General features: G+C 57.3%; 1 protein-coding gene across 3 annotated transcripts in view; it reads left to right on the top strand.

Annotated features, from left to right (window-relative positions):
* CNTFR (ciliary neurotrophic factor receptor) overlaps positions 1-25,097 on the top strand; it is a 40,924-nt gene extending 15,827 nt beyond the window's left edge. For all 3 annotated transcript variants that reach the window (XM_059657194.1, XM_059657192.1, XM_059657193.1), the window contains 8 exons: positions 7,471-7,555; positions 11,696-11,929; positions 18,354-18,471; positions 18,648-18,814; positions 19,894-20,057; positions 23,412-23,592; positions 24,208-24,376; positions 24,453-25,097. In XM_059657194.1, the coding sequence (XP_059513177.1) occupies positions 7,471-7,555; positions 11,696-11,929; positions 18,354-18,471; positions 18,648-18,814; positions 19,894-20,057; positions 23,412-23,592; positions 24,208-24,376; position 24,453 (1,119 nt within the window). In that variant the 3' untranslated portion in view covers positions 24,454-25,097. The remainder of the gene's footprint in view (positions 1-7,470; positions 7,556-11,695; positions 11,930-18,353; positions 18,472-18,647; positions 18,815-19,893; positions 20,058-23,411; positions 23,593-24,207; positions 24,377-24,452) is intronic.
* The last annotated feature ends 1,418 nt before the right edge of the window (positions 25,098-26,515 follow it).

The raw sequence follows: 26,515 nt of genomic DNA, 5'->3' as shown, positions 1-26,515 counted from the left end.
GCCCAAGTGTGTGCTGGGTGAAGCGAGCACTGGGTGCTGTTTGACCCTGAATCGCTGGTGTGTGTGTGAGCATGTGTGTGTGCGTACTCATGCCTGTGTTTACCCATCAGGAACAGATTGCTCTGGCTTCCCCACTGTGAGGAGGGGAGGGAGGGGGAGGAAGGATGGCTTGCTTTTGCCCAGCACACCAGAAGCTTCCTCAGAGTGTGCGCAGTGTACGTGCATGTTAGGGGGGTAGGGAGAACAGGACACTGTTACACGAAGACAGTCGAAGTTTCTGTCCACCCCCCTGCCCCCATCTTCCATTCTTTTTGTTACAAACCCATGCTTCACGTGCACTGCCTCCCCAGCCCTCGTGTGTGTGTGTGTGTGTGTGTGTGTGTGTACACAAACTTACAAGCATAGGCTTCTGTCTATGTATTTGAGTGTATCTGAGTATGTGTCTGCACCATAGCAGTGATGGGGCCAGGGGTGCAGCGTAGTGGGAGATGCTGAGGCAAATAGGTCTTTGTTCCAGCCCCGAGATCTGGAAAGCTATTTTGTCCATTCTTCTGTCTTCATGGAAGGCCCTGCAGCCTCCATCCTGCCCCTGCCTCATTTTCTTTGAGCCCTTTCCCCGTCAGCTAAGGGACGTCTCATTCAGCCCCATGGGTCTGCCCATCGCCGCATTTCATGGCGTTCTTCCAGCTGTCAGCCTCCTGCTGAGCATTCTGTCCCTCCAAGAAGAGCAGCACCTACTTCCACAGAATTAACCTGACTGGTGTGCGGGCCTTTTCTAGGTAGAGGGATCCTCCTCATTCTTCTAGACGCCAGAAGGGACTCAGGACTGGGGTGAGGGGATGGGGGATTTGGTGCATGTGCCCTCAGGTTCTGTGAAGCTGTCCAGAGCCCATGTGCCCAGAGGGAGGATAGGAACTTACCTGTCTACCTGCTCCCCGTTTGAGAGGCAGGGCCAGTTGACTTTTGTGTATATATATATATATATATATATATATATATATATATATATATATATATATTTCAGAGAGTAAGGGAGAGGGAGAGAGAGATTGAGACATCAATGATGAGAATCATTGATCAGCTGCCTCCTGCACACCCCCTACTGGGGATCGAGCCCACAACCGGGACATGTGCCCTGACCAGGAATCGAACCATGACCTCCTGGTTCATAGGTCGATGCCCAACCACTGAGCAACACCAGCCTGGCTGGACCAGTTGACTTTTGAGGGAAAAAGCCTAGACCTTTTGCACCTAGAGGGCTGCATAAGCACAGACCTACATATATGTGCGTATACAAGCCCATGCCCAGGTCACCAGGCAGCTCCCATCTGAAGTGGAGCTCCAGGTGTGGGCACAGGCTGGTGGGATTCGGATTCCCGCCTCTTCAGCACACCTCCCAGCTGCCCATCCAGGCTCATCATGGGAGGGCCCCAGGTTTCCCCCACAAAACACCCCCACACACGTGCAGCAGGGCATGCACATGCTGATCTCAGGGTCCCCATGGTGCAAGAGGCTGGGGGTGGGGGTTTGAGCACTCAGAGTCCAGGCTGCTGCCAAAATCCATCGGAATCTTGTCCCCCCCAGGCCCTCATCTCCGGCTGCGGAGGTCACAATAGCAGGTGCGGATACCCCCCCCCCCCAACTCACTCACATCGGGCTGCCTCCTTTTCCACAGCCTCAGCCAAGGGCTAGAGCTGGGGGACCACTCCCCCTGCCTCTCTCCTGGCCCCCCCTCCCACTGGTGCTCAGCTTCTGCCCCCTTCTATGGGCGGGAAGGGGGTCTATGTTTGGGTGGGATCCTTTCCCCTGAGCACTGGGGTTTGCCCCGGAGTGTGTGGGATTGTGGTAGCCCAGGAAGAGATAAGGCATGAATCCTGAACCCAGACATGGCTTTTGAGTCCTCTGCTCCTTGGGGTGGGGATACTGAGAGCTGAGAGGAAGGCCAGGTCTGAATTCAGAGCAAAAGGAGAAAGAGCCAGAGACAAGAGACTCAGATGGGAGGGAGCGACGCCACAGGGAGTGGGAGCCTACCCCATGGCCAGCCGCCCCAGCCCAGAAGCTGGCCCCTGACCCGGTCCGCCCCCTCCCTGGTGGGGGGCCTGCAGCCAGCTGCCAGGGGCCAGGCCTCCCTCCATGGCCTCACCCCCGCCCCCAGCCTCTGGACAGCTCAGGCCTCTGCCCCCGCCCCCACCGCCCACGCTGTCCAGGCTGCCTAGGCCTGGTGGGATCTGGGGGCCTCCTGGCCTCAGCCCCTCCTCCCGCTCCTGGAACTTCCCGCCAGCCAGGACTGTCTCTCCCAGGCTCCCCTTCCGCCAGGACTGTTCCTCCCTGCCCACCACATCCTTGTCCTCCGTCTCTGCCCCTGCTCTGTCTCTCATTTTCTCTCCATCTCCAAGTGTGTCTCTCTTCCTCACTCCACTCTAATTCCTCTTTAGGTCCGAGGCCTCTAGAAAACCTCTGGCCTTTGAATTAGTTCATGCTGTGTCCTGTCCTGAGCTCTTGCCTCATTCGGGACGGGGCCTCCAGGGCTGCTGTGGGGGGAGTCCAGGCCAATCAACTTCCTTGGATCTCAATTTCTTGGAGGCACCACATGGGGCCTCCCTGCTCGTTCACTGTCCAGGCAGATTGAGCCTATCTGACCATCAGCACACCCACACCATCCAATGCCTCGAAGCTCCGAACATAGTTTGTGACACATCAACACATACACAGTTAGAGCTGGGTCAGCGGTGCTAGGAACTTCTTATGTTGGGCTTGTATAATCTGACCTGTCTGCTTCTGCAGGGATGAACAGGGGCTTTCCAAAACTCATCCTTCCCCTTCCTCAGGGTCTGCCTTCAGCTGGGCAGGAGCTGAGGGGGACGCAGGGCAACTGGGACCTTGCTGGGACTGGCAATGCTAGAGTAGGCAGTTAGAAAGATATGAGCTGGGAGAGGCTGGAAGAGGCAGCTGGGGCTTGGAGGCAGTTGTGGGAGATGCAGCAAATTAAAAATAGACGACGGAGGTGACAGGCCCCTGTGTGAGGAGGAAAGAGCCCCTCGAGGGTGTGGTCTAACCCATGGCATAATACCTGGTGAAGGAGCTTTATAGTTTGAAGATATATTTTTTGAGACATGAGGGCCGGGATGACTTGCTCCTTGCCTAGGGACGTTCCAGCCCAGGGGTATAAATCCCCTAAGCTCCCAAATATCGGGGCACTTGGTTATCTCTGGCCAGAGACCACCCCAAACACAGCCAATAGCAAGAGGGATCGGGGACCCTGGCTCCTACCCAGACTCAGACCCTAGGTCACCGAGGTTTCTGATCTGGAGTCTGTCATCGTATCTGTCATTGTCACGCTGGTCACTGTCAGCCTCCCCGGTGTAGGCTATTACTGAGTCTTATTAACATCCCTGTAGCACTGTGAATGTCACCATCATTGTTGTTCTATGTGACTGTCAGTCTCCTTGCATTTTTTATGCTGAGATAACTGTCACTCTTCCTGTGTCAATGTCAACAGGTATCATTGCCTTGTATGTTGGTGTCATTGTATGTGACTGTCCCTGCATCATTGTCATTGTTGTGACTGTCAACACCTGTGTGTCATTGTCAACTATGTAACTGTTATTTATACTGGGTGCTGTTTGCAATGTGTAATTGGTGCCTTTGTGTCACCATGGGACAGTGACAGTAAGTTGGGGGCCCAGGATTTGTCTCTCTCTCTCTTTTTTTTAAATCCTCACCAGAGGATATTTTTCCATTGATTTTTAGAGAGAGTGGAAGAGAGAGGGAAAGACAGAGAGAAATATTGATATGAAAGAAACACATTGATTGGTTCCTCCTACACGCACCCCAACCAGGACCCAGGCTGGGGAGGAACCTGCAACCGAGGTATGTGCCCTTGACGGGAATTGAACCCGGGACCCTTTGGTCCGCAGGCCGACGTTCTATCCACTGAGCCAAACTGGCTAAGGCCCAGGATTTGTCTCTTGGTGTGTCGCTTGTATGTGTGTATAACGATGACACTCTGGGTTTCTCTGCCAGGAGAAGTGCTGGGCTCCTGGTGCTGACAAGGGGTTTGGGCTGCTGGGCACTAGGCTCCTTTCTTGCTACTGGGGTGCCCTCTGTTCTCTTCTCATTCTGGGGCTGGGGCTGGAGGCCCGGCTGGCCCCTGAAGTGGTCTATAGGGAGCCTGGGTCAGTTTGCATGGCCCTTATCTGGGGCTTTGTGGGAATTATCCTCCAGATCTATCCCAGAGCCATGGGGTGTGGACTTGGAAAATTCCTGGGAAACATGCTCTTTGCCCTGGGATGGGTGGCCTGAGGTGAGCTAGGGCAGGGTGGAGGTGTAGCCCGGATGCCTCTGGCCTCAGCTTCCCTACCTGGGAATGGGCCCAGCTGGGACTTTCTGAGGGAAGGAGAAATGAAACTGGCCTGGGGTTTTCTGGGTTTATGGGGCAGAGATCCCCTGGGGCCTGGGCTACTGGCTCCCCAAAGAGAAGTCCTGCCGTCCCCAGGAAGGCCCTGCTCTTCTTGACTCACGTTGGCCAGGACGGCTGCCCCGACACTGCCCCTCCCGCTGGAGGAGCTGGGCGGGTGTGGAGAGATGTTCTAGGGTGGCACAGAGACCCTGCCAGTGTCTCTGTCATCTCTCTCTGTCTGTCTCTTCTTCTGCCCTTGAATCTCTGCCCATCTTCTATTCCCTTCATCTCTCTTCCTACGTCTTTTCTTCCATTTCTCCCTATTTTTGTCCCTTCTTATCCCTCTGGGTCTCTGCTCATGTCTTTCCTTCTCTCCCTGCCTCGGTGTTCCCCCCTCTGTTTTCTGGGTACCCCAACCTTGCAGTGTGTGTCTTGGTACCCCATCCCCCACTCTCTGCAGTACGCGCTCTCAGCAGCGCCCGTCTCCCATGGCTGCAGCCCCGTTGGCCCAGGGCCCGGCCCTTACAGTAACTCATCGGGCTGATGGAGACGACTTTGATGAAGAAGCCACCCCTCCCCCTGTGGGGATCCGTGTGTGTGTGTGTGTGTGTGTGTGTGTGTGTGTGTGTATGCATGACACCCATGCTAGGCCCTCTCCTCCCCCTTACTATCCCCCAAAACTGGGACCAGGAAGGAGCTAGGAGCAGAGGGCCACCCGGTCCCTCTCCTCCCATCCTGTGATCTAATCTCCATCCACTCAGCCTGCCCAGCTGCCTGCCCATGCCAAGGTTCCTGCTCCATGTGGTGGGCAGTGGGTGGCATTGAGGTGGAGCATTTTCCTGGCTGTGAGGAGAAAGACGGGCAGATGGCAGATGGCAGGGATGAGTCTGAGGGCTACCTGCAAGGGTGGAGGTGGGGAACCAGCTCTTGCCTCTCTTTCTCTAGCACCACCTATAAATTCTGACAGTTTGGGGCTCATTTCCTGGCCTCACTACTTGCTGACTGTGACTTTGGCCACTGCCTCCTAGACCTGAGGAGTAACTGAAGATGGGGGAGTGGCTGAGGGTCAGGAGCCAGGCCAAGTGGTAGCTGAGTGAGAGCCAAGGCCACATGGGGCCTAGGGAGATGAGCTGTGCCAGGGAGGGGCAGTCAGAACACCTATGACTGTGGCTGGAGGAAAAGCAGGGCAGATGGGGGACTCGCCTGGTGAAGGGCAAGTATAGCAACAGGCAGGCAGGCGCCCTCTCCCATTAAGGAGCCACCCGCTGGTTCAGGCTCACCCCCGCGTTTGTCTCCTCCTGCTTCAGCTGTCTGCAGTGTTGCTGGCAGTATTTCTGACAGTGGCTCTGGCTGTACCTGGCAGTGTGTCCGACTGTGTGTCTGAGTGTCCCTGGCAGTGGTTTTGGCAGTGTGGATACTGACTGAGCACCTGGCTGTGTCTCTGGTTCTCTCTCTCGCTGTTTTTCTGGGGGTATGCCTGTTCGTCTCTATCAGTTTCTCTGGTGTTTCTCTGCTTGTGTGTCAGGCGGTTTCTCTGGCATGGTTTCGGACGGTGTCTCTGGCTCTCTGGCTGTGTTGCTGGTGGTTTCTCTGCGTGTGCTTCTTGATCTTTCCCTAACCCTATGTTGGCTTGGGTCCGGCTGAGTCTTTTACACTGTTTCGGGTGGGTCCTTTGGTTATGTATCAGCTGTTCTCTGGCTTCGTCTGATTCTGCCTCACAGTCTCCCAGTATAACTCCAACTGTGTGGAGTTGCGTCTTTGGGGTTCTGTTTAGCTGTTTTGGGCCGTGTCTCTGGCCAGCGTCTTTGCTGTGTGTCTGGCTACACCTTTGAGAGTGTCTGGTTGAGCATCTGGCAGTATTCCTCTCTGCGTCTCTACTTCTGTCTAGTTGACAGTCCCCCTTCTCCTCAGTCTGGGTTGGGAGAATCATAGTGGGAGCCATTTCTGCAGGAAATAGTTATTTCCCTCAGGTGTAAACGCTCTCAGGTGTACGTGTTTGCTGGGGTGGGACGGCTGGGCCCATTCCGGGAAGCAGGACAACAAGTAGGGGGGCCATGGGATTCTTCCTGGGTTCTGGGGACGGGCCTGAGTGTGCTTTGTGGACCCACACGGGTGTGTCTAGCCCAGGGGGGGGGGCAAACTTTTTGACTCGAGGGCCACAATGGGTTCTTAAACTGGACCGGAGGGCCGGAACAAAAGCATGGATGGAGTGTTTGTGTGAACTAATCTAAATTCAAAGTAAACATCATTACATCAAAGGGTACGGTCTTTTATTTCAATAGTTTTATTCATTTCAAACGGGCCGGATCCGGCCCGCGGGCCGTAGTTTGCCCACGGCTGGTATAGACACTGATGCACGTCTGCTGGGCTGCGGGTCCCAGGCTGCTGGGGCATGTGGCTAGGATGAAGGATGGGCCGAGACCGCTAACAAGGACCTATCTGTGAAAATCTCTTGTTCTTCTCTTGATCATCGCTGTGCACTAAAGCAAAAGCCACATCCGACCTTGGTCACACCGGACCCATCTGCTCTGAACTTCCCGGGGCCAGTGGCAAGGCTCACTGGGGGGCAGAGCTGAGGGCTCCTGAGCAGCAGGGTTTGGGGCCCTCTCCCCAGGAGCACAGCAAGGGACCTTCCATTCCAGGCAATTTGGAGAAGTATAGACCTCCAACCAAGTTAAAACATCACCCTTTCATTTTGCAACGTTTATAGCTAATTAGCCAACCTCACCAGTAAAGTTGTTCTGTTTTTTTTTTTTTTAAGAAAAAAATGGTTCTATAACTCATCCGCGGTTGACTACATCCTGCAGCCAGCAGCCTTATTGAGCAACAAACCGCTGTAGGTTGCCTTCTACCATCTTAGCAAACCTTTGCCGACAGATGCCAGTAATGTTTTCTATTGCTTGAAAGAGGATCCTGAGCCCTATTAAGAAGGGCATTTGGGGTCAAGGTGCCCGGCTCTAGGGCTGGGATTTCCTAGTCTTGCCTGAGAAGCGGGCAGGCACCTAGGAGGTTCCTGCCTGGGCTGATGCTGCCCCTTCCTCCCCTCCTGCTACCCCTGTTTCTCCCGACAGATGGCTGTTCCTGTCCCGTGGGCCTGCTGTGCTGTGCTTGCTGCCGCTACTGCCGTTGTCTACGCCCAGAGACACAGTCCTCAGGGTGAGTGCTTGGGGGGTGGGGAGGAGGGTTCCCTGCCGACCCTCTCCCAGAGCTGAGGATGAACCTCCCTTGGCGTAGCTGTATGCACTCACCTGAGCGCCACACACTGGCACATGCTGGCATCATCACCCATGAGCACCCAGAAGGACATGAGTTATATGACACTGATGTGCAGGGTGACCCACTGATGTTGTATCATAGGCATGGTCCTCCAGTCCCTCCTGGGTGGTCTCATGTTGATGGTATCTCTGGCTTGAGATGATCTGTCCCTCTTCCCACAAGGACGGATGTAGGGTACAGACAGGTGGGATGGAAGTTGAGGGCAGCTAGCGCCAGGGCCCCTGTACAGTATGTGGTGAAATGGAGTCTCCTGGGCCTTTTGGGATATGCAGTGCAACGGGAGGCACTGAGAGAGACAGCGGGCAAGGGAATTTGGCGACTGAGATAATAGACGGAGAACAAGAAGGGGGAACGGGCAGGGTGACAGCTGGGAGAGGCTGCACACTGGTAGGGGACTGGGCAGTCAGTCGGCTGGAACGGAATGGCTGGAGGAGGCAGGTGTTATTCAGGTGGTGCCATTGGCAGCCTCCTGCCCTCCCCCTACCAATGGCCAGTGAGGGCTGGGTCCTCCCCACAGCCCACAGGACAAGGAGCTGCTGGGAAACAGGTACCCTCTTAACTTGAACACTGGCCCCTCCACTGCATTTGAGGCAGCACCTCAGAGAGCCACATCAGTACAGGGGCTGCCCTCGGAACTCCTCAAGCAAGGCTCCAAGTATAGGGAGCTCCCCCTTTGGATGTGTTCTGCACCACCCGCCCCAACCCCAACTGGCTTGGGTAGAGTCAGAGAGGTTGAGGGCATCTCTGAGGCCCAGGCAGAGTTATGCCATCCTCAACCCATAGCTCTCAGGCTATGGGTTCAAAGAGGGCAGTGGGTCGAGGCTACTGTGGCCTCTTCCTTGTGAGATCAACACTGAATGAGACCCAGAGCGCCCAGCCTGCCCCAGGGCTGCTCCCCAATAGGCAGGGACCAGAGGGACCACTGCTAGGCCAGCCCATCGACCTCCCGCCTGCTCCGGGCTCCTGTGCCGACCTGACTTGCCTGGGCCTGCAGTGGTCTCTACCCTTGGCCCGGTCCCTGCCCTTTGTATAAAGCAGAGCCACGTGCGACCAAGGCCACCTCTCTCCACTCGCGTGAGACGTTCTTGTGCATTAGGCTGTGTTCTTGTGTGGGTCAGACCATGTCCCTGCTTGTGTTTCTCTTTGTGGATGCATCCTTGCGGGCTGTGCTCGGTGTGACATTGTCTGTGTGTGTGACCCTGCCTTTCGGGGACTGTGTCCTTGTGGTTGAGACTATAGGAGAGCCTCTCTCTGTTTCTGTCTGTGGGCTTGTGCCCCTGTTAAGCTGTCTCCCCGTGTCTGAGACCAGGCCCCCTACATAACTGTGCCTCTCGGTGACGGTGCCCGGCCTGTGCGTGCACATGATCTTGTCTCAGGTGTTACCATCCCTGAAGCGGACGTGTCCCTGTGTGGCTTTGACCCTGTGGACTGTTGTCCTGCGGGCGCTTGTTCTCTGTGGGGATTGTCCTCGTCCTGTGTGTGTGGCGACGTGAACTTGCTTAGGACGCCCGGGGGGACAGTTTCCGGCATGTGGTCCCCATGTGAGCCTGTGTGCGCAGGTGTGAGGGAGCCCTCAGCTCGGTCCCTCTGTGTTCTCTGTGTCCATGACCTCATCCTGTCTCTGTCTCTCATCCTGGCTTCTAACAACCTTTTCACAGCTGATTCCTTTGGAGCATTTGTCACCGCGTCAGGGCCAAGAACCTCATCCTCCCCCTGCTGCTTGATTTAATTTCTGAAATGGACAGCACATCAGTAGGGACACCCATGGGGTGGGAGGAGAGCTGTCCAGAGACAAAGGACTAAATCACTGCCATGCTTGGAGCTGTGGCACGGCTGTGTGTATTGCCGTTGTTGTGTTATTGTAGCAGCGTGGCACGGTGTGACTGTCATGTCACGTTGCCCCCTCTGCCTCTGCCGTGTGGCCTGGAGTTGTCTTTTGTCATTGTCGCTTTTCGTTCCTGTCCTGCCCTGACGTTGTTGGTTTGTCATTGTCGTTGGGTTGTGTTTCCATGTCCTCTGGGAGGCAGGCAGGGTGCCGTGAGGAAGTGTTATCCCGCTGCCATTGTCTTTGCTGGGCTGATGGGCTCCTGTTTCCTCATCTTATAGCTATACCTGCCCGCCCCCCCCAGATTAAAGGGCCATCCTGGGTCCATGTTAGTTCTGAGCTGCTGTTGGTCAGTGTTGATGTGTTGCTGCTGGGACCATGATGGCCACACCCCCTCCCCATCGGTCAGTTTTCAGCCTCCTCCTCAGGCAGCTGGACGCGGAGTCTCTCTGCTGGGGGGTGGGGTGCAGAGAGAGGGGCTTGGCATGTTTCCTGGAAGCTCCAGGTTTTTGGAAGGGAGGATGGAAGGGGGCTCAATGGCTAGGGCTGGTGGACTGGGGGGGCTCTATGGCTTGAGCCTTGGACACTGGGCCTCTGGTCAGGGGGAGGCCCCCTCAGTCTCGAGTCCAGCCTCACAGCTGTGGCCTCCGAGGCCCCCAGCCGCCGCCCTTCCGCCCGTTCATCCTCTGTTCGGCTGGTCCCAGGCCCCACAGACGAATGGTCAGGGCTGGCTGGGCTTCCTGCTTCCTTCTCCTCCGACAGGGACAGGGAGGCTCAGAGAGGGGCGAGACAGAGGCAAGCAGCGGGGGAGAGACCTGGAGATATGGAGAGACCCCACAGCACAGGGAGGCCGACAGAGGCAACAAACAGGGACAGATGTTCCAGCAGCACAGAGAAAAGCAGGACGAGGGAGGGGGCTGCGATGGAGGGAAGGGGTGGCTGGTGACATAGGGGGATCCCTACCCCCTGCGGTCCTGGTGGTGTTAACAAGTCTAATTAAGAGGCCACTGGCCCAACTTAATTGGCTCGTTAACAGGAACTGCCTCTGAAAATTTCCTAACTCAGTGGGGTAGCTCTCTGAGGGGAGACTTGAGCGAGTGTTAACGAGGGATCCCGCAGCCCCCCCACCCGGACTCCTCCCCCTCCCCCCTTCTTCTTACCCTCACTCCACAGATCTGGCTGAGACCAGGGAAGCATCTGTCCTTGCAGACTTGGGGGGCAGAATGCAGAGAGTAGATTTGCATCTCCCGGCTCTGCTGGTGTCTGTAGATGGGTGTCTGGGACTTTCTCTGTCCCACACGCCTCCCCCACCTAGCGCTGCCTCTCGACAGGTGCTCCCTCCCGCCCTTCCACTCCAGTCTCCTGGGCTCCGTCCATCACGCCTGGGTTGCCGAGGCCAGGGCTGGGGTTTGCTTTTGGCTCTGACAGGCCCCTCCTGGGGGCAGGAGAGGAATGGTCAGAGAGCTCCCTCAGTCCCAGCACTCCCCCACCCCCACCCCAAGCAGTTCCTGCCTCGTGAAGTTGACAGCTGCCAGGAGTTCCCTAGGGCTCCCGTCCTCCACCCAGCCCATTCTCCCTTCTCCTACTGCTGCCCAAGCCCTGGATGTCTGGTTGGGAGTGGGGAGGTGGGGCTTGTCAGGAAGGCCAGAGGGGGGAGAGAGAGAAAGGCAAGACAGAAAGAGATAAGGATGGGGAAGAGAAACAGATGGGGAAAGACAGAGAAAGGAGTCCAGGAATGGGGCCCCTCAGCTCCAGCTTGCCTGGGTAGCAGATGTCAGTGACTGGGGCCGGGCCTGTTGGTGGTAAGAGGGTTCGGGTCATGGGGTCAGGAAAATTTTTTAAAGGACCTAGGGACTAGAGGTGAACTGGGTTTTCACTGAGTTCTAAAATACTTCCCAGTACTCTACACAATCTCTCTCTCTCTCCCTCTCTCTCTCTCTTACACACACACACACACACACACACACACACACACACACAATCGCTCATACATACACAGTTTGGAGACACTCCCATACCTGTACACTTGCACAGCCGTGGAGACATTCTGCACACTCCTCATCTCCCCAACACACTCACACCGCCAGACCCAGAGCGTCTTGGCCTGGACTCCTCACTCGTGCACATTCACCGGCTCTCACCTGGGCACAGCTGTGACCTGTTCCTTTTGCTCTGTGTCCTCCCCACCCCCACAGAGGCACCCCACGTGCAGTACGAGCGCCTGGGCTCAGACGTGACTCTGCCATGTGGGACAGCCAACTGGGACGCAGCTGTGATGTGGCAGGTAAACGGGACAGACCTGGCCCCTGACCTGCTCAATGGCTCTCAGCTCGTGCTCCGTGGCCTGGAGCTGGGCCACAGCGGCCTCTATGCCTGCTTCCACCGTGACTCCTGGCACCCGCGCCACCAAGTCCTTCTACACGTGGGCTGTAAGTGTTGCCCCCAACCCCTCATCCGATCTCCTACTTCACTCAAAGGGGTTGTCAGGGAGGCCCAGACCCTTGGCATAGATCAAGTCCCCTTCCTGTTGGTGAGGGGAGGAGGGCTGCCGCATCCTGACCCTTGCCCTCTGATTCCATCCCAGCCTGTTCTTCTGACCTCTGAGCCAAGTCTTGCCCACTGAGTCCAGACCCCTGGGTATTTTGCACATGTATCTCCCCCCTAACCCCAGAAGTCTTTGAGATCCTGAGATCCTGAATTCCTGTTCCTGTGTCAAGATGGGTAGAGGAGGGCTGGTAGGTCATGGCCCATTTGGGGCCTGGTGGGGAGTAATCCCGGGGTCACAACTCAGAGCGGGAGCAGTCACATTCCACTGCATGCTCTCAGGGGATGGGCACAAGGGCCTTATGGAGGAAAATAGGACCTGTGGTTATATAGGTATAGTTATGGGCACTAGGGGAGGCCCAGGAAAGAAGGAGTGGAGGTGGGGACAGGAGAGTAGAGCAAGAGGAGTCAAAACAACTGGTGGTACCAATTACTGCAACAAAGACACAGTAGGAGGGTCCATTGGAGCAGAAGATAGTATGTTCCGTTTGGACAGTGTCTCTTGGTTTCCCTAGAATCAGCTCCCAAGATGAGAATTCATATGCAAGTAGTTTGTTTGTCAGGTGACGGAAACACCTTAGGGGAGTGGGAAAATGATAGGAAGTTAAGTTAGTCACCAAAAAGTTACCAGCCACTAAGCCTGGGCTACTGGAGCTTAATCCACTGAGGGAACTCCGGCCGCCCAGGCAGAACATGAGCCTCGGAGGTCTCCTGCCAGAGGGCTGAGGGAGCTTGGGTGCTTACACACCAACTCCTGCCTATCTTTGGTGGGGGGTTCTCCTGGGGTGGGGGCGGGGACGCTGCTCATCCTCCAGCACTTTGGCCTGGTGCTTCAGCAGGCGATGCAGGCTTTGGTGGCCAAAGAAAGCTCTTAGGCAAATAACTGCAGAAGCACCGTGTATGGGTGAGGGACCTGTGGTGCCGTCCATCTCTGCTGTGGACACGTTTGTTGGGGTCCTTGGGCAACAACCAGGAGTTGATGGCTGGTAGCCAGTGACTCTGATGGTCTGGGATTCAGGGGAGAGATCTGTGCGGGAGATGGGAATTTAGGGAGTTGTCAGCATTCAGGCCATGGGAGGGATGAGATGGCCAAGGGAGAGACTATGGGATGTGGGGAGAAGAGGACCCAGAATGAACCCCGAAGACTATCACGGTACAAGGTGTTGATGGAGAGAAATGAGCCACCCAGAGAGAAGGAGCCAGCAGGATGGTAGAGGGAAGCCCAGGTGAATGGGGTTTCGCAGAAGACTTTGGAGAAGTCGGAAGGGTGAGATGATCAGTGTTGCTGAGGGTCAGCATCGGGATCCCAGCTAGAGGCTCTCACGGACAGAATAACTATGCAGAAAACAGCTTTACTTATTTTCTCCTTGAGCCAAAGATTCAAGCTTCTCTGGCCTCATGCCAATTGGGTGATGCACCCCACTGTCTGAAGATGGTTTCTTCACTCCCCCTGGCAGCTACTGAGGGGAGGAGATGCTTGAGGGTCCTGGGAGCAGACCCTTGCCCCCCTGTCAGGAGATTGGTGTGGAAAACCATGGGAAATGTTAGATTGAAGGGTTGCTCAGGGTCCTCCACAAAAACACGGACCCACCAGTAGGTCTAGAGGAGGGTGGAATATGTTTTGGTGGGGATGTTCCTTTCCTCACAAAAGCCTTTGTTTGATATGTTGAAACTCTAGAGAAGGCTTTCCTAACCAAATAGCTTAGTTGCAAGCCAGGGGTGGAGTGACCCTTGTTGTCCAGATCTAGAAATGCAGGACTAGCCTAGAGGAGTCCTCCAGGACCCACCTAAAGTGGAACTCAGCCTCCGTCCACCCCCCCCCCCCACACCGCCTTTCTGGAGGTTGGGGTGGGGAGGTTGCATATACTGAGTGAAGAAGGATGAGGCCAACTTGGCATTGTCACTCACACTCCTGACTTCTCAGTTGATTTCCCACAAGTCTTCAGGATGGACAAGGTTGGCAGTCCGGCTGGGCTTGGTGACACTGGGCCCCCATTCCTGGTCTTCTTTGAAGGAATTGGTCTAGAAGTCATTACTAGAGTCCGTACACACAGGACATGCCCACAGCTGCCCTGTTGTGACCCGAGCCCAGACCTTTTACATACAGTCCTGACCACTCCCCAGGCCCTGCCTGTCGGAGAACAGCTGGCCATGAATTGGTGGTGGCATTTGTAACAGGTACTTATCTCCCGTTGCCTTATTTCCTTCTAAAAAGCTGGCCAGAGGAACAGGGGACATTAATCATGATTGTCTCAGTCACTTTATATTAGTAACAAGAGACTGGGCTTGGCAGCACTCAATATCAAATTATCCTTCTTGCCAGCACTCAGAGAACAGGACAAATTTACCCCTGATTTGTGGGTCATTCAAACCAAAAATTATTTAATGTTTATCCTAAACATACATGATTTTTAAGTCTCTGTTTCCACAGGAACCTGATCATAAAAATATTTTGTTGAGTTCTGGCCGGTTTTGCTCAGTGGATAGAGCATTGGCCCATGGACTGAAGGGTCCCGGGTTCGATTTCAGTCAAGGGCACGTACCTCGGTTGCAGGCTCAAACCCCTGCCTGGCTGGGGCACGTGCGGGAGGCAACCAATTGATGTGTCTCTCTCACATCAATGTTTCTCCTTCTGTGTCTCTCCCCAGCCTCCCTCCCTTCCACTTTCTAAAAATCAATGGAAAAATATCCTTGGGTGAGGATTAACGAAAACAATAAAATAAAATATTCTGTTGAAAGCCCTCTTAATCAGACTGATCCCTGGATTGCTATCTCTTGATCCACCTTCCTGCCCTCAGGTGGATCCCCCACAAACAGCGCTGAGGAGTCTCCTGCCCAGGACGATTAAGGCGGCCCCCCGCCCCCCCACCCCACCCCCCGTCCCCCCCCATCCTCCTCCGCCCCCCGCCATTAGTAAATAGGAGCACAGGGTTCCCTTTAATAGCCTTTTGTTTACTAGACACAGCTGAGGCAGTGTCATTCTGTTTTTAAGCTAAAACAAATCAAAGAATAATCCACTAACTTTAAATTGGACAGTTCCTTATCCAGTTTTTTAACATTTGTGTTTGATCGGTCAGGATGGAAGCTCCAGACCCCCTGGCTCAGCACTACTTTGCCCTCAGCCCTGTTGGCTGGGAAGGAAAGAGCAGCCTGTGGGAGGTGGGGGGAGGGGGAGCATTTGGGAGTCCAGAATTTGGGGTATATCAAGGGATGCCACAAGATAAGGTTGGGACAGGCTATGGCCCTTGAATGCCAGGCAGGAGGAGTGTGGGTAGGGCCTGGGCAGGGCTGGAGCTGGAAGGGTCCTGCCCTGCCCAGCCTGATCTGGGCTGGCCAGGGGTGTGGGCTGCCTGTCCCTCCTCCTCTCTGGGCCTCGGGCAGGCCTCGTGCATGCCGGGGGCTCCAGCCCAGGCGGGCTGGCGAGATGAGAGGAAAAACATGCGGTTTGGTGGGCTGGACATGGAAAAACAAGCCAATTAGGAGGAAAACAAACAAAGCCCGGGCCAGCGAGGGCACACGCACACACACGCGCACGCACACACAGCCCCGCATGGGACCCAGGGACACCCTGCCACTGGCTGACAGCATCACCGGGACATCTCGGGAGTCCCCACAAGAGGCAACTCAGGATGATATGTACGCATGTGAGCTCTTTCTAGCACGCTCGCACACGGTGTTCAGCTCATACATGTGAACACGCTTAGAATTCTGGGCACCATCCCACACCCAGTTTGAAAAATACACCCAGGCGGAAACTCCATCTTGCCTGTCTCAGGTATGTAGCCTGGCTGTCACTGTGCTCCAGGCCGGGCGGCACATTTGCACGTGCCCCGTGGGGTGCCCCCGGCACAGCCGCACGCACAGAGACAGTCTCAAACGCGAGCAGCCTTTCCTTGAGTCACACACAGCCAATCACACGGCTACACGACTGCCCAGCGTCTCCGCCACACACATGAAGGCTCTCAAGAGTTACTCAGCCTCACAACTGCACCGTCTTAAACTGCACTCTCAGCAGGCCTCCTGCTCGCACACTGTCCCGCAGCCTCACACTTGGTCTCTCCCAGCACCCCCACCTCCACCCACCCGGCCCCTCAGCTGGGCTCCAGCTGCAGCAAGTCACTCCTTTTCTTCCTTTTCTTTGTTTTTCTTTCCTCCTTTTCCCTCTGAGAAACCTGGTCCCTGTCAGGAAACCCAAGCCCTTCCCTACTCAGGGCCCAGGGCCAGGCAGGAATAGCCAGATGACAGACAAAGCCCTGCCTGGCCCCCCAGCCCTCCATGACCTGCCCAGTTAGAGAGGGAAACTTGTTTGAGGGGGAGGCTGGTTTGAGGGGGGGCGATGGCCTGAGGAATGGCAGAGGCCGGTCAGTGGGGAGGCTGGCCGGGGGAGGGGGCCCGTGAGGCCAGTGCCATGGCCCGCTCTGCCCTCCCGAGAGTCCCAGGCGGCAGGGAGCTGACTCTGCAGGCTTCAGTCCCCACCCCCCACCCCCCAGCGCCCTTCTCCTTTGAAGCTGGGGGTGAGGGGGGGTGGCGGCAGAAGGGAGGAGTGGAAGCTTTTCAGCCGACCTCGGAATGTCCTTTCCTCCTGGGGTGGCTGCCAACTCTGGCCTGGCCCACAGGCCCCCACAAGGCACTTCCTGTGTCCTTGGCCGCCCCCCACCCCCCCACCCCCACCCCCACCCCACGCCTCTGTGCCCCTAGGCAGATAGGGAAGGGATCCGAGAGGCACACAGTATGAACATGAAACAGACATGAGACGGACCCAGGGCCTGGAAGGCTTCCCAGGGGAGGCAGACAGCAGTGAGCAGAACGCAGGTTGTGGGGGCTCAGCTGGGCTCTGGCTTTCCCTTGCAGGCCTGGGGCACGCAGCTGCCTCTGTCCACAGCACTGCCCACTCCACCTGCGACACCCAAGCTTCCCCGATGCCTCTCGGAGCCCCTCATCTCTCCTGCTGCCAAGCCAGATGGGGCCCTGGGGGGTCAGCACAAATACATACGTACATACTCACACATGCTGGACATGTTTGTACACACAATCACACAGAGTCACTCACAGTCACGTGCACACTGTGGACGAAAGCCCACAGTTCCCCGTGTGTCACCATGGCCACTCAGCAAGCATAGACATGCACTCCCCGTCACTGTCCCTGGCTTATTGAACTCCCCCCTCCTATTTCCTGTCCACCTGTCAGGCAGGGGGCGGGGAGGGAGGGAGGGGGCACGGCAGGGAGGTGTCAGTGTCCCTGGAGCCGCCGAGGACATTCCTTGCCTGGCTCAGATCACAGGAGCTGCCTCCTTCCAGGAACCTGAGCCGGCTGTCCTCACGCCTTACCCCGTGCCTGAGGGCGGGGCAGCTGGACTCGGTGCTCATGGCATCAGAGTGTGGTTAGACAGCAGAAAAGACGCCCCAAGTGTATCTGTGTGGTCACGTAGGTGGTATCCCCGTCCTGGGGCACAGCCCCAGCTTTGACTTGCTGTGTGACCCCAGGCAGGCCCTCTCCCTCTCTGGGCCTCTCCATTTCGAAGTGAAGACAGCTGCTGACCACGTAAAAGGCTTCTTAAAGGGTCTCTGATGGAGAAACCAGGGCTAGGGCTGGGATGAGGTGCCCACCAAGGGAATAGCAGCTTCCTCTCAATAGGCAAATGCACACATGCAATCATACGTGGGCACACACTCTGAGAGCCATGCACATAGGTGCTCCTACACATGTACCTACATCCCATCACGGGTCACTCGTTCATGCCACACATGTAACATTCATGCCCACACATGCAGACATGTACAGGTACAAACGTGGGCAGCCACCCAATGCTGCTGCTCCCGTGGAACCACCAGGCCTGGCCTCATGTTTCTCGTTCTCTTCTGAGAGGAAGCCTGGGGTGTCTTCTCCAGGGAGTGCACCCTGATCACCCCAGCAACCAGACTCCCTCCGGCCGCTGTGACACAGTCTGGGGATGGACACAGTGTGGCAGGAGATGCGGGTTGGTCTGATTCCCCCAGACATCACCTCCATCCTGTGATTGATGAGCTGAGGCCCGCAGCCCCCTGCTCCCCACAGTTCCCGCCTCCATTGAGCAGGTGGGGGGGGGGCTCCCTCTCCTTACAGCCCTTGTTTTTCTTTAATTAAACATCTGGCTCTCTGTGGCCTGGGAAGCCTCAGGCCCTCGCTGACAGTCCCCCCTCCCCTTCAACCTCTGGCATTGCTGATGGGTTGGAAGGGGAGAGCTGGGGTTCTGGGGCCCACCTGTCCCCATGCTAGTGCAGGGGACTGGGGGCTCCAGGAGTGCCTTGACCATGCTGTCTTCACCCCAGTGCCGCCACGGGAGCCCGTGCTCAGCTGCCGCTCCAACACTTACCCTAAGGGCTTCTACTGCAGCTGGCATCTGCCCGTCCCCACCTACATCCCCAACACCTTCAATGTGACTGTGATGTGAGTAGACACGCCTGCCACCCAGTTCCAGCCCTGACCTCTGACCTCTCCCCACCCTTCCCTCACCCTGTGCCCACAGTCCAGACCCTAGCCTAGCCTTGCTTGACCTTCCCCCAGCCTCTGCCCCACCTGAACCTTGATTTTGGTAACAGTGCCTGGGCCTCACCCCTCCCCAGGCACGGCTCCAAAATTATGGTCTGTGAGAAGGACCCAGCCCTCAAGAACCGCTGCCACATCCGCTACATGCACCTGTTCTCCACCATCAAGTACAAGGTCTCCATAAGTGTCAGCAATGCCCTGGGCCACAACGCCACAGCCATCACCTTTGACGAGTTCACCATTGGTACGTGGGAAGCGGGGGTCCCTGCCGCCTACTTCAGTGGGAGTGTGTGAGTGGGTATGTGCCAGAGGTATATATGAACATGGGTGGGATGTTCACTGTGTGCACAGGTCTATATGGTTTATATACACATGTGTACATATATGCGTGGCATGTGTATATACCTATAAACATTTGAGTGAGTCTCCTTTACCTGCAGGGGCCGAGAGACCTCTCCAGCAACTCTTCCCATCATCTCTCTGGCTCCCACAGCATACAGAAGGGGGAGGGGGGCAGGCTGGGCCAGACCCTTGTGCAGCTGCAGCCTCCACCCCCCCACGCACACACTAATAGCTTCCTTACGGCCTGTGATGAATGAGGTGTCAGAACAGGAGACAGGAGTGGGACAGATACTGCACTCTCCCCAGCCCCCATCCCAGCCAGACCCTCTGCCTATCTCTGCTCCATCCCGGACAGACCCTTGCCTTCTCTTACTGCTAGCCAGACCCAGCCAGACCCTCTGCTTGCCTCCCCACCCCGTGGTTGGGTCCCCAGGCAGACCGTTTCTACGTGAGCTGGGCCCTTATATGCTCCCATCAAATCCTCAGCCTACCTCCAACCCAGATCTGCACACCTGTGGACTGTCTTTCAACCTGGACCCACAGAGCAACTTCAAACCCAGACTCTTCTAAGGGAGGCCACGTCTCGGTTTGGGAATGGGAAAGTTGAAGTGAAAAGCCAGGCTTGGGGGGGAGTGTATGATGCTGGTGCAGGAGGGGGGTGATCCAGGTGACGATGGGGGTGATGGCAGAACCATCGTACAGGCTTAGTAATTGGGATCCTGGTCATCATGAGGATGGGCTGGGATGATGGAATGAAATTTGGGATGTTGATATCATGAGCTAGTGACAGTGACTATAATGACAGTCTTTGGTGATGACAGGAATGTGAGGTGAAAGGAATGAGATGGTTGTTAATGGAGTTGCCAGACTTGACAGAGAAGAGGGATGGCAACCATGATGATGACGACGTGAGCTGGTGGACATGGTGGCTGGGTCGTTCTCAGGGATCAGTGTGGTAGCAAAGCTATGTCTCCTGAACAGTGAAGCCGGATCCTCCAGAAAACGTGGTAGCCCGGCCGGTGCCCAGCAACCCTCGCCGGCTGGAGGTGACATGGCAGACCCCCTCGACCTGGCCCGACCCTGAGTCCTTTCCGCTCAAGTTCTTTCTGCGCTACCGACCCCTCATCCAGGACCAGTGGCAGCATGTGAGTGCCCGCCCCGCCCCTGCCCAGATCCCGAGTGGCTGTATCCCCACTGGAACTGTCCCAGTGTGAAGCCTGAGGGCAGTCAGAGAGGCTTTCTGCGGGGAGAAGTCACCAGGTGGGCCTGGGAGGGTGGATGGAGCTGAGGGAGGTGTCCTATCAAAGGCCCTTAAGGGTTCCTGGTGGCTCCAATTAGATGGGAACACGTCAGTCTTTGTGGCTCCCTGGGTTGTAGAGAGAGATGCTGGAAGGGAGATGGCAGGCAGGGCGGGCAGCTTCCTGACTTCTGGCTCTCAGCCCTGACCAGGCGTCTCCCTCTTACACTGTGGCCCAGTCTCTGGGCTGGTGCTGGACCCAACGTCCAGGACAGTCCCGTCCTCAAGGACTCACAGATGGGCTCACGGGGTCAGAATTAGGCAATGGAGTCAAGTTTGGTGCAGGGTGTGAGTTCAGGCCATGAGTAGTGTCAGGACTCCAAAGTCAGATTTAGCTTAGGGGTCAACTTAAGGTTATGGGTCAGAAGGTGGCCTGGGCTGGGAACTAAGCAGTGGACAAGGGACAGTGTGGGTCCAGCTGTGGTCTGGAATGTTAATCAAGCTATGATGGAGAGCTCTGGGGAGCAGACAGGGGGTCTGGGACATACTTGAGGTTCTTTCTCTGTGAGAGCCCTGGATCCATCGGGTTGTGGGCGCTGTGTTTGGCCCACGAGGTCCGTGAGCTAGGACTGGGGCTGGGAGGGTGCCCCATGGGGCAAGCCAGGCTGGCACCTGGGGGTCAACTTGTACCCCCACCGCATCCACCAGGCTCCAGCCCCATCTCCTCATGCCCCCCTCCCAGCTAGCCTTTAAAGTGCGTAATTCGATTCCAGGATGCCTGTCCGGGTTGCAGGCCTGGCCCCCACAAAGGCTGCTCACACGCTCACATGTTCCCTGACAGAGTCCGGAGTCCCTCCCGCCTGGCCAGCTGCCCAAGCCTAATGCATTGCTAATAACCAGGGTCTAGTTTCACAAGCCCCCCTCCCCGGCTAACGAGCTACAGGCAGCAGCCCTGCGCGCGTCGCGGCGCACACGCCTTGCAGTGGACCTGGCATACTGCCCACCACACACACGGGAACATGCACACACACACGTGGTCCTCAGGAGGAACCATGCTCCATACATGCATGTGACTAACACTTCAAAACCGTGCACTGGCTTGTACCATGGGCAGAGTCGACCCCACACTGAGGTGGGCAGAGCAAATAGCACACACATGCTTGGCCTGTGGCACATGCTAGCCCTATGCCAGGTCTCGTTGGCATTGCGGTTGGCCAGATTTATGGCTCTTGAACTTGAGTTTTGCTCTGAATAGAACCTTCTCTCCCTGATTCTTGATCTGAGAGAGAGGCAGGTGTATCATTGGGGGTGGAGGGTGCGGAGGGTAGAGCAGAGAAGAATATCACTTGGATTTTCAGGAGGAAATGAGAGATGCAGGCCAGGAATTGCTTGAGAATGGGCACCATGAGGCCTGGCAGGGGCTGTCTGCCCATGGACAAGGGGGAGGCAAATACTGGGACCCAGCTTGGGTCTCCCTTCCCTGTGTCTTCTGCTCTGGCCCCAACTCGGCAGGGAGGCCAGGAGACTGGATGGAGGGCTCAGGGGTGAGGCCAAAGCCAGCGACTGCAATTCCTGCCAATTGAGGATCCATTCTCTTAAGGAGGTGGATTAAGGGATTAGTGACAACCTAGCAAGAAGGGCCCAGGCCTAGGAGTTGTGGCTGCTACAGGGCATTGGGCTGCTGGGGCACGTTCCTAGAGGTATGGTGCCCACCACGGGCCCACCAAGGGGTAATTTGATCTGCTTGCCCATGGCTCTCCCTTTGGGGAAAGGCAGATGTGGAGGTCTGGGAGACAGTCAAAGGAAGGGCTTGGGGGCTGAATCCGGTTAAGAGGAAGGAGGAGCTGAAAGAGCTGGGGCTGCTCAGCCAGAGGGAGTCTTTGCAGAGCAAAGGGGGACTGGGGACCAGAGATGGAACTGGAGCCCAACTCCAGGAGAGGAGGGACTGGGGGGCCCCATCGGTCTTCCAGGGCTTAGTAAATCCTACGCCCAGATCTGGGCCCAAAGTGGCTCTCACCCTGACCCTGACCTTTACCAGTGCCTCTTGCCTCAGGGCCACAGGCTCAGAGGGAATAGGAGGGGCTTCCCACTTCCCTTGGACTGAGCTGCGCACATACACACGCATGCATGTACTCACAGCCTCTTGGGGCAGGTAGCACAGACCCCAGTTTTCTAGGGTGGGGTGGGGCGGGAGGCTGGGGGAGATTCGAACGGGGACCAAAGAAGCCTGAGGCCAGACGTGGCCCAGAGCAGCCCCCTCCTCCGCCACCCCCACCGGCTGCCCCTGTTTACGAGGCGGCTTAATGAGGCGGCGGGTGCTGCTGAGATGAACCAGAGCTCAGCCTGGGCCTGGGAGGGGCGCTGGACAGGCAGGCCAGCCTGGAGGATGGGGATGGGGAGACCTGCTTGATAAGGCCGGCGGGGGCGGGGTGGGGATGCCTCGAGGAGGAAATGGAGCAGCTGTTCTGCTGTCCTGCCACCCTGGAGCGCCCCCCCACCCCTTTCCGCCTCAGGCAGGGCCATAACCACGTTGAGGCCTTCTTGTAGGGGAGGCCAGATGGGGCCAGGCTGGTGGGTGCACTGGGCACCGGGAACACCGGCTCTGAACTGGAACTCTTGACAGAGCTGACGGAAGCCTGTGCTTACCATGTGCGTGAGTCCTCATTACAACTCTGTGAGATAGATCGTTAACACCACTTTACAGATGAGGACCGCAAGGCGTGTGCAAGCTAAGTAACCTGATCACCTCGCTGGTAGGGAACGGAGCTGAAGGTTGGACTCAGGCAGCCCAGCTCCATATCTGTGTTTGTAACCTTCCCTCTGAACTGCTCCTGGATGGGAGAGGGCGGCACAGTGCCATCCTCTCCCGCCCTGTTACTCTCCTCACCTCCAGGCTGGGACTGAGGACAGGTCTCAAGCTGGGGTTTGTGACCGAGCTGGGATGACGGCAGAGTCCAAACACCGATGAGAGTTCCCCTTTATTCTGCCCTGGGGGTGCTTCCAGTCACCCTACAGATTTCCTCACTCTCCTTCGGACCATCCTCCCCGCTGGGGGTCTCCTCCCTGAGGTGTCTTTATTCTCCCGCGGGAATATTCTCCACGTCTCCTGACTCCCCCAGGGAAGTCTTCATTCCTCCCAGCGGTGTCTTCACTCTTCTCTCCCCAGAAGCGTTCTCACTTCCTCTGGGGGTGCCTCACTCTCCTGACTCCCAGGGGTCCATCCCACCGCCCACCCCACCCTCACCCTGTGGTCTGGCTGCAGGTGGAGCTGTCCGACGGCACGGCACACACCATCACGGATGCCTACGCCGGGAAGGAGTACATCATCCAGGTGGCAGCCAAGGACAACGAGATCGGGACCTGGAGCGACTGGAGCGTGGCTGCCCACGCCACCCCCTGGACTGAGGAGCCACGGCACCTCACCACCGAGGCCCAGGCTCCTGGTGAGCTCCCCCCCTCCCGCCCCCTCCCACCGCCGCCTGCATTGTTGCCTGGCTTTATCCTGCGCCCTCCATCTTCCTGGGCCTTGGCCCCTCTGACCCTCAGCTGTGGCTGCCACATTCCCATTTGTCTGTCCAGCCCCCGCTGTTCCTGGTTCTTTTAAAAAATGATAATAATAAATAAACAAACATACATATACATACATATATGTGTGTGTATATATATACCTGATTTCAGAGAGGAAGGAGAGGGAGAGAGAGATAGAAACATCAGTGATGAGAATCATTGATCGGCTGCCCCCTGCATGCCCCCCACTGGGGATCGAGCCCGCAGCTCTGGCATGTGCCCTGAACCGTGACCTCCCGGTTCATTGCTCGACGCTCAACCACTGAGCCACACCGGCCAGGCTGTTCCTGGTTCTTGCTGTCTGGACGTTCTTGGTGGAGGCCGTTGGGTAGAGGGATCATCTCTAAGCCTTGGGGAACCAGGTCTGCCTGAGGGGGCAGGCAGGGGCGGTCTGGTGGGGAGTCAGCGCTGGTGTGATGCTGGAAGCAGGAACAGTGCTCCTCAGGAATCTCCAGCCCCGGCCTGCCCTGAGTTTCCCCCATGTTCCCCAGAGACCACGACCAGCACCACCAGCTCACTGGCGCCCCCGCCCACCACGAAGATCTGTGACACCGGGGAGCTGGACAGCGGCGGAGGACGCTCAGCACCCTTCGGGGCCCGTGTCCCTGTCACTCTGGCCCTGGCTGCCGCTGCTGCCACCGCCAGCAGTCTCCTGATCTGGTAGGTGAAGTGAGGCTGGGCAGCGGAGGGGAGCGCCCCCTCCCTCATCCCTCACAGCCCCGCCCTGTCTCCCCAGAGCCCGGCGCCCTGTGAGGACACGCCAGCGCACCTGCAGAGGAGCAGGAGGCCGGAGCCGAGCCCGCAGACCCCGGTTTCTATTTTGCACACGGGCAGGAGGACCTTCTGCGTTCTTTTCAGACACAATTTGTAGAGACCCCGGCGGGCCCGGGCCTGCCACTCCTCTCCGTACCACCCCCCGCCGGCCCTCCACGCCCCCTCAGAGGAGGAGGGCCACGCAGCTAACCCGCCCGCCAAAGACCACCTCAACCCGACCCTGCCCCCTCGGGCTGGACCCTCCAACGCCAGCGACTCCCAGGAGCCCATGGGGGCCTGAGGGGAGCCCCTCACACCCACAGTTTCTCCTCCTGCTCCAGCCTCCTGTCTGTCCCAGGGTCTCTGTTGCCACCATCAGATTATAAGCTCCTGACACTGGGGGGGCCCAGCCATCCCCCTCCCCCCAGCGCCCATACTTTTCAGTCTCCCACCTCTGCTCCTCTTTTGTACAACCCTCCCCTTTCCCTGCTCCGACCCCACAGTATTTAATGCCCTGTCAGTCCCTTCTAGTCTGACTCAATGGTAACTTGCTGTATTTGAATTTTTTATAGATGTATATACAGGGGAGGGGAGTGGGGGGTTCTCATTAAACGTCACCATTTCATGAGTCCTCGGGACAGACCTGCTTTGGGAGGGTTTTCCTCTTCCAGGGACCCCTCCTCTCAGGCCTGGAGGAGGAAGAAATTACAGTTGGGGAGAGACTGCCTTTCTGTAGGGTACGGCTCCCCGGAGGTCGGGGGCAGATTTATGGGGAATGAGGGGCCCAGAGAGGCAGGTACCAGATGGTGTCCAGTCAGTCCTGGAGGCTCCTGGGTCCTGGCAAGGCAGAAGCCTGTCAAGGGTCATCTCCAGAGCTGCCCCCCATGAGCGCCCAGGCCTGGGCGCCACCCACTGGGGCAGAGAAGCAAGGAGGCGCGACTGTCAGCCCTGAATCTAGGAGACACAGTCCAGAGGTTCTAGCGGGTCAGGCCTGGGGCTCAGCCAGGCCACGGGGGTCGGAGTGCAGGCATCCAGGGCCTGGGCAGGTGGAGGCGCCACTTGGAGTGTGACCAGGGGGCAGACCTGTGCTTCAGGACCGGAAGTGTGGAGGACAAGGTTTACCCAGGGTTCGATCACAGCGAGGCCTCGGTGTGCGCCCAGTCCATCTCCACAGCCTGCCCACACCCTTCTAGCTCCCAAACTGGGACTCCTGGGCCCCTTGATTTCTCAGAGGCGGGCCCCTGGCTGCCACAGGCCTGGTGGCCCCTCTTGTAGAAGCCTCCTCGCTGAGGACCCTGGGCTGAGAGTGCCGGGGGCTGCGGCCAAGTTGATAGGCACCTCTGGCTGGGGTGGGGGCAGTGTGAGATGCGAGCCCTGACCTGGGGAGCGAGGCGTGGCTCTGCTCTGAGTGGCTGGAACAAGAGAGAAGTGGGATCAAGGCCGTGTGCAGCGAGCCTGGGCATACACTCCCCGCAGCAGGTACGGACCCTGCACTCCAAGCTGCTAATCTCCATCACACACACACACACACACACAACACACACACACACACAACACACACACACACACACACACTCTTCAGATCCTTTTCCTCAGACGGGTTCAAAAATGGACATTCCTTACTGGCCTCGCAGGCCTGCCTGGGATTGTGCTCTGGGAGGACAGCGCACAGTCCTCGGCACTGATGAGCCGGGCTGGACAGGATTTGGGGCCGGGTGAGGGGCTCACGTGAAGGTGGCGGGCTCTCCTCCAGGACTAGAGGAGAGGGGTATCCCAGGCGGGAGACCCCATGGAAAGCAAAGGCCCGATGTCGGGGTAGAAAGGCCTGCGGCTCTTCAAGCGGTAGAGCCCCCGCGATGGGAGCACATGAAAGCAGCGTCCAGGGTGGACATCTGATGAGTGGCTGTGGGCCTGCCTCTGTGCCCCAGACCCCCAGTTCTGCCTGCCTGTCTGGTCCCTGCGAGGTGTGGCTCAGGTGTGAACCTCAGGCCCAGTAGCAGTGGAGGGAACGGGGACCACCAACTCTCGCCAAGGACATTGCATCCT

The sequence above is a fragment of the Myotis daubentonii genome, chromosome 11, assembly GCF_963259705.1.
Source record: "Myotis daubentonii chromosome 11, mMyoDau2.1, whole genome shotgun sequence".
Lineage (NCBI taxonomy): Eukaryota > Metazoa > Chordata > Mammalia > Chiroptera > Vespertilionidae > Myotis > Myotis daubentonii.
This window is presented reverse-complemented; position numbering and strand designations above follow the sequence as displayed.